Raw genomic sequence first — 10,875 nt, 5'->3', positions numbered from 1 at the left:
GGGGGGGAAGCGTTGTGGTATCCTTGGTAGAACCAAACTGACCAATAATGGTGTTACACACGTGAGTTCACCCTGACTTGAGCATCCTGTGAGAGTGTGGGACAGGAGAGGAAACCTAAATTCATGAGGTGCAAAAAGTGGATTGCTTGCTTACACATTTCTCCTCGTGTGCCCTATATTCTGCCTGCATATTAGCACAGGTAAAGCCACAAATGCCCTGTACTCCCTCAGTGTTGGGCTCCCCACACAGCTCTGTCAGTGCCTCCCTGCCTTATCCACAGCATGCTCTTCTTTTCCTAGATAGAACAGTGGGACAGCAGTTGAGAAAGATGGGCAGGGAAAACAGATTTCAGGCACCTAACCAGAAGCTAGCAACCTCTCTGCTTCTTTGCCCCTTTGAAGTGCTAACTTAAGATTTCTTACCTCTTCCTCCCTGGTCAACTACGCAGGAAAAAAGAGGTAGGGTCCATCTGTATATGATATTATGGCAAACACTCTCTGTTTCCTCACTTTATGCAGGATCTGTCCTTTCCACCTTTGTTGTTTCCCTCCCCTCCATTGGTCCCTCTATCCAGATGCTACCAATGTAGGAATGTTTAGATTATTACATTTAATGACTGATTAAACCCCGCAACCTGAAATTTCCTCAAAACTCACCTCCCATCCCAAGTCCCCAGTTAAAGCAATGGCAGTTATGAGAACATCTGCTATTTGTGCCACTGAAAACACACTGTTTTGGCATCTCAGCATAAGGCTCACATAGGATGGAATCTCTTTAAGACCAACACTGACTTCAAATAATACAGCCTTAGATGTTTTGACTCCCCTTTCCCCAAAGCAGTAGTACCCTGTGTGGCCATGGTGTGGCACACTTACCCAAAAACAGGTCCCAAGGACCACTTGTGTGGGGAGGTGCAATAGATGGATCTTTTAAGAGAATACCAGGATCTAGAGATGATTAGAGAGGAGTTAGATAAGAAAACCCCATTTTTTTCAGCTTTCAACTAAAAAAAACTGTTAGGAAGAAGACAGAAATCCATTATTCCCATGGAGAGTGCAACAAGAAGAAAAATCAGCTTGATTTGCAGCCAAGGGAGATTTTGCTTAGATAGCAAGAAAACTATCCGGCAAGAAAGATGTGCAAGCAAGCGAACAAGCTACCTAGGGAGACTGAAACCTTGTCATCATGGACATTAAGAACTGTTTAGACAAACACCTATCAAGGGTGGTCTTATGTACCTGATCTTGCCTCACAGCAGGGGGATGGATTAAGTGATGACATGTGGTCCCTTCTGGCCTGATATTTCAATGATTCTATCTGGCTGGGGTGCATTGTAAGGAACAAGGGAGGTCCAGCACTTCAATGCAATTATTATTTAAAAGCACACACACACTCAAAACTCTTCCTCCTGCACCTCAACCTGAGGAATAAATGACCACTGGTGATGGAAAGGTTAGCATTGAAATAGGGCAGGGCATGTTATACGAGCCTTGGAACTCTTTCACAGGTACCAGATGGGAGTGAATATTGTCAATATAGGGACAGCCAGAGCACAGCAGCACACCAAGAGTGCCAGCGTGCATACCACACCCCAGACTTATTGTGCCAGATGGTGAAGGTAAGGTATGACCAGGACACAGGCTCCAGGAGTGCCTCCCTCATCTAAGGAATGGGCACACAGACTGCTGTCTCCCTGTAGTCCCTCCCTCCTTCTTTCCCCACTGCTATGATGACAGTCAGTCAGTGTGGTTGCCTAACAGTCCACTACTAGCTAAGAGAATTCCCACCCATGGCAGGGAGGAAGGGAGGGAGGGATGGAGATGTGGGGAAACTTCTTTGCATCCCACTACTCAGAACCCCCTCATCAGGTCACTCCAGCTAGTCATGTCCTCTCCCACCCTGCTTGAAAAATAACAACGATAATAAATGCATGAAAATGGCGGCATTGTGTATGTGGTTTGTTTCCAGTTGTGTGTTCCTCTTCTTACTCTTTCTCTTTCCTCCTCTCTGATGTAACCCCCCCCCCTCCCCACAAACCAGTCTTGTCAGTCCATCATGCCTGCATGCCCGGACCGGACCGGACCGGACCGGGGCTCACTTGCCGTAGACACTCTCATCACTGTAGGCCACATAGAGAAAATAGTCCTCCTCATGGTTATCCTAAAGGTGGCAGGGGAGAGAAAGAAACAGATGGAGAGAGGTCAAAGCTGACATTCACCTTACATGCAAGTCCCACCCTAGGGACCCCTAGAACAGCACGGGACAAGAAAGGTGTTTTTTCTGTTTCTCACTTCCTTCCTAGAGTCTCAATGTCATGCTCTTCTCTGTGGTCAATTACAAAAAGGTAAGTTCTCTCATTCACAAAAAATAATCCTCTCCCAGAGGCTGACAGAAGGATAAAAATGATTGTTCCATTCATGTGTCATTGGCAAGCTGCAATGAAGAACATGGCGGGCACAGGGTCTCATTTACCAATCTGACACTTGGCACCAGAGTCCTGACTCTGAGAATGGCTGGGACAGCAGGGAAGCCAACAGAAGCTACAGTCAGCATCTTTCAGAATAAGACCTTTAGATCAGGTAGAGCAACTGAGGACATGTTACAAGTAACTAGTAGCTCTTGAGGACCTTGGGGTTTTACAAATGTTTAAATCTGCAGCTCCACTGAATATTCTCCAGTGGGAATAAGCATTATTAGGGAGCTAGAGAGAAGCCTACTGTCTCATATGTGATATCTCAGTTCTGACAGCTAGCATGTCCCCTGGGGTGCCCAGGTGTGAAAATTGGTCTTAGCATATTCATTTTTTGTCAGATTTTTCAAATTTAGGTGGAGCCTCTTGGTAGAAAATGATGTGCTGGATGAGACTTGAGAGAGGCCCTGGCTGCAATGCCACTTCCAAAACAAAGGGAAATGCAGGGCAACTTCCCTCCTTCAAACAGATTCATCCTGTTGTCTGAGTCAACAAACCAGGCTTGTTAGAGCTAAAGCCATCAGGGCTCACAGAAATCATTCTCAGGGACAAATTACATGATTTTAAAAGGGACCAAATGGTATCGAGTGCCAGGGGTTCTGTAAAGATTGGCAAGTGAAAAGCAGACTTCCTTAGGAGGTCTTCACTCACAGATTTAAGACTAAAAAACAACAATAAACTCAACATGTTTGTCTAGATACAAAGAATGAACTCTCACAAAATTTTCACTCATCATAAAGTTCTGTCTGCCCAGAGCTGTTATGAAAATGTCTTTGCTTAATAAGGAAAGCCAAAGAATTGGTTCTCCAGCTACTCTTTCCTTCAGAGCTGTGAACAAATGCTTATTTGTAGCAGGCCACTATTAAAATATTAGCAGCCCATTAGGCCTCCAGGATTCTGAGAGGTTTCTCCCAGCCTGGGGCTCTAATCACTAGGTCACCAGGCCTGCCAAAAAATTGTGCTGGAAGAACTGGGATGAAATTTGCCCTGTAACAATGCTATTGACATGGTGGGGAAGCTGCACAGCTTCGTAATGTAACATTCTTACAGTGTGCATGAATTTGCTAATACAAATATTAGAAATTGTACCCGCCTGCCAACCTCTTCCAAGCCTGCTGAGCATAACAACAGAATGGGACAATCCCACAAAAGCAAGCGGAAAACAGGCCATGGGCACAGTGTTGCACTTGAAGAGGCACTGCAGGAAAACACGAGTCATACGGTGCAGTCACACAGAGCAAGAGGCCCGTGGAAAGATGTCAGCTGCACTCACCAAGCAGACAATTACTTACTTGGGGGCAATAAATTGAAGAGATGGGTGAGACTTACCTCGTACAACTGGCCCATGGTAGCACTGGTGGGAGGAATGGTGTTATTGACAAAGAAGAAAAGGGCATCCTCTGGCCTCAGGTGGATCCGCTTTCGGATTAAGAAGTAGAACTGGCCAACTGAAGGATGAGGAAGAGAAAAAAAAAAGGGGGAAGTGATTAAAACTCAAGGATCAGAGAGAGAGCACCCAGAGAATATAGCCAATGCACATATCCCTGAGCCAGTACAATTTGATATTAAATTGTACATCCCCTACTATCTCAGTCCTAGGCTTCTCAAACAGTTCTGCCAGTTCCCTTCAACCCTGCCCTGCAGTCCTCCTGTTATCCCAGTCCCAGGCCGCTCAACCAGAGGCTTGATGCAGGGATTATGTGTTTAAGAAAAAGACCAATTTGTGAGTCAGTTGCTCCCACAACTTTCCCCTGAAATGCCCTCGCCCTCAGTACATCTGACCCCTTGGAGGAAGAAACACTAAACAATGACTGACATCTTATTATCAGAAAGCATAAGTTTAGCCAGAAGACAGGCCCTAAGGTAAAAAGTTCAGTGCTACATCTAAAATTTCTAGATTTCAAGGCTGGTCAGGGCTTGGTGGGGTCCAAGGTTGTCTCGCTGCAGACAAAAAGATCAGAAGCAATATTTCAACAGACGTTCCAATTCCAATCTTCTTCAGCAGAATTCAAATCATTTCGACTTACGAGTTTTCCTTTGGGCCCAGTTTATTTTCAGTTTCACCATAAAAACAGACCGCAGGCATTATATAAAGACTGGGAATAAATGAACAATGCAGAAAGGGAAACAGAACCCAGAGATAACAAGCATTCCAGGAAAGACCAGAGATTCACCCACATCCATGGTCTACTTGCAGCTTTCCCAGGGCTGTCCAGTGCTTAGATTACTGCAGTATCTCTATTTTCTCTCTTACTGGCTCGGACCACTGGATTCTCCTACATGTAGGCTTCTATTCGCAGCTTTTACTTTATTCTGGCACTCAGTGCTTCTCCATGAGGAGGGGAAGAATCAGCCCTACTGAGCACATGACCAGCTTAATCGTTAAATCCTTTCGGTTGAAGGTCCTTGTATATTTTCCCTTAGTGTCATGGCAGATGCTACTCTCACTCATAAAACACGTTTAATCCATACTCAGTATTTGCTTAAACCTTGTTCCATGGGAACGAGTTCCATGGTTAATTATAAACTGCAGGCCGGGGGGGGGCAGCATTTCCTTTAATTGATTCATAATATTTCCCTTTTCACAGTCCAAAATAGAAGCAGGTTTAACCACACACAGCAACCAACCCATGGTCACTTGGAAGTGGAACTTCATGGCTGTCATTATGCTACAAATCAAGCAGCATGAAGAATTTCACGGTGGGGCTATTTTGAGAACTGACAAAACAGAAGAGGAATATTTTCCAATGACAGTCTTTGGCTACTTTAGTTCAAGATAAATCAGGGGTGGACAATTATTTCAGGTGGAGGGCCGCTTACTGAGTTTTGGCAAGTCATTGAGGGCCACACAACAGGCAGCCAGGGGCAGAAATATATTAATTTTCTAAATTTTTTAGGGGTCCCACAGGCCAGATAGAATGGCCTGGTGGGCTGCATCCGGCCCGCAGGCCGCATTTTGCCCACCCCTGAGATAAATCATCTTGGGCTGTTAGTTCTATCCAAGTGCATGTTACACAGCGAAGTTATTCTTATTACAAAAGAAGTCACCAGTGACACATACCCAGTGCCATCATAAGAATACCAAGAGGGCCATTCATCAGATTTCACAGTACTTTGTGTACTGTAATTAAACAGACCAACCCACTTGTGAAATTAATTTGCGCAATGATGGAAGATGGGGAAGCTGAGGTAAGGTAGTGTTAAGAAGCATCCAAATCAGCAGCAGAGGTGAGAAGAAAACCCAGGAGTCCTAACTCCTAGCTTAGAACTAGATCAGAGGTGGGCAATTATTTTGACTGGAAGGCCACTTAATGAGTTTTGGTGAGCTGTCAAGGGCTGCACACACAAAACCGTTCAGAAAAATATAATTTTAACAAATCATAGATTTAAAAAAACCAAATCATATACTAAAGACCAAACATCTACTATAAATTTTTTAAATTTTATTTCAAAAATATTTTTGTCCTGATTTGTGTGAATGTGCATAGAGTATATAGAAGCGATTGCATAATGGGTCAGAATAAAGTCTTACTTTTTGTATACTCGGGGGGGGGGGGGTTTGTTTTGTGTGTGGGGGGGGGGGGGGGGGGGTCCACATGTGTGTAGGGGATTTCCTGCATGCTAGGTCCTAGGTGCTATCTGGGGGTGAGGGGAGAGAGGTAGGAGATGCGTGCAGCAAAGCTCGCCCAAGCGGTGTGGTTTGGTGCAGCACAGGTGGGGTTGAGCTATGCCTGCTCCTGCCCAGGGCACCCTGCGCTGTGCTCCCACCCGCATCCATCCCACATCCACCAGTGGCACCACCCCAGCCGCAGCCAGCATGCACAGGTTTCCAGTGGGACCACTGCAGCTGCTGCTGCAGCTGCCTGGGTACTGTTTGGCTACCATTGCCTCCCGTGGCCCCTTCACCTTCTTCTGCCCCTGCTGTGCCACTCCAGGCAGCAGGTAGCACAGGGCACCATATGCCCAGCCAGATGCGGAGGGGAGTTGTAGCCAGGTGGCTCCTGCCCCAGCACATGGGGCTCCAGCTCTAACTCTCAGCCGCTTTCCACCCACTTGGCTGCCTGGCATGATGAGCAGCCACCTACGAGCCGCTGAGTGGGTGGCAGGCAGCCCCACCAGGAATCTATGTGCATTGCCCGGGGCTGGGGCAGTACCATCAGTTGGCACAGGGCAGGTGTGGGCAGGAGCATGGTGCAGGCTGCCCTGGATAGAGCTCTGCTGGGGCAGCCACAGGCCAAATACAATCAACTGGCAGGCTGGATCCAGCCTGTGGCCTGTATTTTGTTCACCCCTGTACTAGATGCACAGCATGATGGGGGGTTATTCATTCTCCCAGCAAAGAAGATTCTTGTGCTGATCCCATTGGGGTACAAAGGACTCCTGGGAATGTCTCATTACAAGACATAAGGAAAAGGGGGAGGGGTTTGTTACCTGTGAGGTCAGAAGGCACAAGGTACTTCCTCTTGTCAAGGTCAGGTACTCTGGCTTTGGGTGCCTTCTCAACAATAACCTGGAGAGAAAGAAACATAGAGTGATAACTATAAGAAAGACAACAGAAACACTAGCTGCCCTTTCAGGGAGATGGTTTTTCCAGGCCCATGGAAATCATCTCAAGTTATGCTGAAGAACCAACTTCTGTGAAGCAGGAAGTTGTATAGCAGGACTGCGGGGCAACATGTAGAACTGAATGGAGAGCTCAGGACTGGGACAGAAGGTATCATTGTACAGCCTGGAGGAACAGATTTAAGGATGAAACTTAAGACTGTAAAATAAGAACAGATTGATCACCCATGAAGTCCAGTATTCAGCCTCCTATGGCAGCCCATGCCACATTCTTCCCAGGAAAAAGAAAAAAACCCTAAAACCTTACAATGGAATATCCAGCTCGCTGGGGAAATTTCTTCCTAACCCCAATTAGCAAATGGGTAGTTGATATCCCAAACATAAGGGAGTATATTCTTTATAATGGTTTGATCCTGCCTGGTATAACTGTGGATGTTTTATTATCCATGTAAATGTGTATTCCTACTAGACTGTTGACCTCCCTCATATCCTGTGACACCAAGTTCCACTGGTTAATTACCAGTATGTGCTGTACAAAAGAATCTGAGGTATACTATGTATGCTAATGTATATTGTATGCTAATGTATATTAGCAAGCAAAGAATGATGGAAATTATATCTCTATCCAGAGCTAGGTAGAAGTATTTTAAGTCAAATGTGATCAATACTCCCAAAGCTGAGAGAGATCTGGCAAACTCAGAATATGATTAGATTTTCTTTTTGGACAGCAAGCCATTGAAAAAGTGGGAAATAATTTTTCCCTTGGAATTCTATGCCATGTCCAAGAAACCACTCATGGCTATTTGAGACAAACTGGGCCCACAATAGAAATTATGTGGCCTGTCATTCCAACCAAAATGGCGGAAGCCATTTTGACTCATTTTAACAGACAGAGGCTGAAATCCCTCTGCTCTTCCTAATTCAGAGAAAGAAAACAAAAAAAAAGGAAACAAAGAATCTTAGACTCCAACATTCAAAACTGTTCTGTAATGTTAAGTATTTGACTTGACATATTTTAGACCCAATTTCCAGGTGTACTGAGTTCTCAGTGCTCTAACTAAGGTCAGTCTGGCTTGAGATGAATTTAATGCTAGAATCCCAATAACTGAGTACAAAGAAAATTACAGGCCAGCGTAAAACAAGGGCATCTGCATAGCTGTCTTCACACTCCTGAATGACTCAGCAGCTGAAATGCATTTATGTTTTTGGGGGGGTTGCATCCTGGGGATGGGGACATGTTTGTGCACAGATACCTGTAAAGACGCCATATTAAATGTGAGAATGACATGGTGAAGAAGGATGATTTGGGGGTCTTGAGCAGCATGAAGAATAGTGGCATTACTACATGGAACTGTGCCATCTGGGAGGAAGTGGGAAAGAACATAGGAGTGAATGACTTCTTCCCTAAGATTTTCCAGACTAAAGAAGAGGAGAAACTTGTAAAAACAACAGTGAACTAATGAACTTGACATAGGTGGGTGAATCTAAAGATGACTTCTGGGGAGAGAGGAGTGTAGGCCTCAGGGTAAGTAAGGAATAATATGGGGGTGACCAAGCCCCAGAAAGTGGTGCGATTCAGAGGTTGAGAGATTTCAACTTGCACGGAGGTAAGAAGAAGATGTGGAGATTTGGCTGGCTGGATATCCATTGAAGCCAATTCTTCTGGATGATATACCACCAGGACTATGTTCAGACAAGCATGGACATTTCATTCCCTGGGCACAACTATCAGCAGGACACCTTGTGCCACTGCTAGTTGTCCCCAAAGAATGCCTGTGTCATACGCCCTCTGATGTGTGGCAGGTTACCCCAGGTGGGTTAAGGGAGGCTGGGGCCAGCAATTGTAAGGCTTCTGGGGCCAGCACCTGGAGTCCTGGGGGCCAAGGAAATTGCAGCTGTGACGATCCTCCAGTTTGAAGCCTGGCCGGCAGCCGGATCATGGCTCCGGCTGGCCAGGCTCCAGTTTTGGGGAGCACACGCTGTCCCCATGTGCACTAATCTGCTTTATTTCTGCACAGGTTTTTTGACCCCTGGATCTTCAGGGTCCAAACCCCCCACCCCCTGAACTGCAAGCCAGCACAACAGAAAACACCTGAATGCAAGGTGCGTGACACTGCAGATGGGTGGTCTGCACTGCCACATACTGTACGGCCACGCTTGTCTGGACATGGCTCAGGTATCCATTCTCAAGACCTACCACCTTCCCCAAATAATCCCACGCCATTCACAGACCATTTATGCAACCTTATCTCCTCTCCTTTCACTCTCTGCACTGGTTCTGATCCCAAAGGTTTGAAAACCTGACTGTAGAAACACAGAGACAGACATCTGGACAAAGGGGAGGGGCAGAAATATCAAAGGGTAAATACAGGTCATCTCTGGATCTAGCTACTGCTGGGCGGTAATGCGGGACTGTGCCAACAGTCTAATCTCTGCTAAAATGCTGGGATGCACCAGGGCACTGCAGTGTAAGCAGCTGAAGGGACGTCATCACCAGAGATTCAGCTGTCAGGAAGGGTAGACATAGGGATGATGCAGGGAGCCCTGTCTGCCATTTCTGGTTATTTTCTATGACTGTGTCAGTGATTTGCAGGAAGTTATTTCCATCACAGCCAAAGGAACCTTTTCCTGTTACTCCAGACATAGGCCTCCCCACATGGCTTTTCTCCTTCGTCTCAAGCTGTGGCACATGTTGCTATTTTAGACCTGGATCCTCCGCACATCTCTGTTGGAGTCCCTGAGCCTTGACCTCCCTCCTCACCTCTCGCTATTCTGGTCTTTAGTGCTGCACAGGGTGCTCTCAGACACATCCATCATGATCTTCAGCACAGCCTGCTATTCTAGTGCTCACACTCCTTCACAGCTCCTGACTTAGTGCCCCCTGCAATTTTGGTCCAAAGACATGGAAGCCATCACCTCACTCCTGACTAGCAACAATACTGCACCTGCTGCTCCAGCCTTGTGGCCCGCACACAGCTCTGCCCATGCACCTGTGCTCCTACTTGTGCAGGTGCAACCAGAAGACTTCTCATAAAAGGGTGCTGAAATGCTGCAAATAACGTATGATTCAGTGCTCCATCTCCCCCCATTGGATCCATGGGGGAGAGCAGACTGTTTTAGAAAGCTGTACCCTGAATGGTAAATCTAGAACAGAGGCCTCCAGTGGGGATGAAAAGAAAGAACGTTTTGAAAACATCTAATGAAAAGGGCCAAAGATTACTAATGAGTTCTGCTCACCATTTCCATTTCTTAATTATTATTAATAATTAGAATGACAGAAGCTCTCCAAAGGGATGTAAGGATGAGGAAGCGCAGTGTGGTGGGGAGACCATGACCTTGTTTTCTATGCAATGGCTTTTTCCACAAGGAGACTACAGAGGAGGGCAAACAATTGAGGGGTTGCTTCAATTATTTCTCAGAGCCAAGGGCAAGAAGGAAGCAAGACTGCACTGAAAAGAGGGGCTGGAAGAGAGCACACTATTTAGAAATAAAGGGAAGACACCCAAATTACATTGTGTAGTTTTCTGCGAAGGATTCCCCTTATTCCACTTTCCAATGCTTTCCTCCATTTTTGTAGAGCAAATGGTTGGTTCCTTCCCCACCCCCAACCCCATGTGCACAGACTGCCATAAAAAAAGATTAGCAGCATTTACCCTACCACAGTGCTGCGGCTGATGGGGGAGGGGAGGAGGGGCAGCTTCCGCCCCATCACCAGTACAAACCCATCAAAGCCTACAAATCTCCATCTGGATATAACCCTATAGACCTGGATCTAGATGTCTAAGTAACATGACTAGGATCCAGGTCTAGAAAAGCGGCTCAGTCCACAGAAAGGAAGATT

At 46.2% G+C, this 10,875-nt stretch overlaps 1 protein-coding gene across 1 annotated transcript in view; it reads right to left on the bottom strand.

The window, feature by feature from the left end:
* Nucleotides 1–6: 6 nt before the first annotated feature.
* GABARAPL1 (GABA type A receptor associated protein like 1) overlaps nucleotides 7–10,875 on the bottom strand; it is an 11,343-nt gene continuing 474 nt past the window's right edge. Inside the window, exons 2-4 of the mRNA XM_006037675.3 lie at nucleotides 6,903–6,981; nucleotides 3,801–3,919; nucleotides 7–2,161 (exon numbers count right to left, since the gene is read on the bottom strand). Of these exons, the coding sequence (XP_006037737.1) occupies nucleotides 2,096–2,161; nucleotides 3,801–3,919; nucleotides 6,903–6,981 (264 nt within the window). The 3' untranslated portion in view covers nucleotides 7–2,095. The remainder of the gene's footprint in view (nucleotides 2,162–3,800; nucleotides 3,920–6,902; nucleotides 6,982–10,875) is intronic.

This window comes from Alligator sinensis, unplaced genomic scaffold (genome assembly GCF_000455745.1).
Source record: "Alligator sinensis unplaced genomic scaffold, ASM45574v1 scaffold1090_1, whole genome shotgun sequence".
In the NCBI taxonomy this organism is placed as follows: Eukaryota; Metazoa; Chordata; order Crocodylia; family Alligatoridae; genus Alligator; species Alligator sinensis.
Note: the sequence above shows the minus strand (reverse complement) of the source record. Positions and strands in the feature narration are given on the sequence as shown.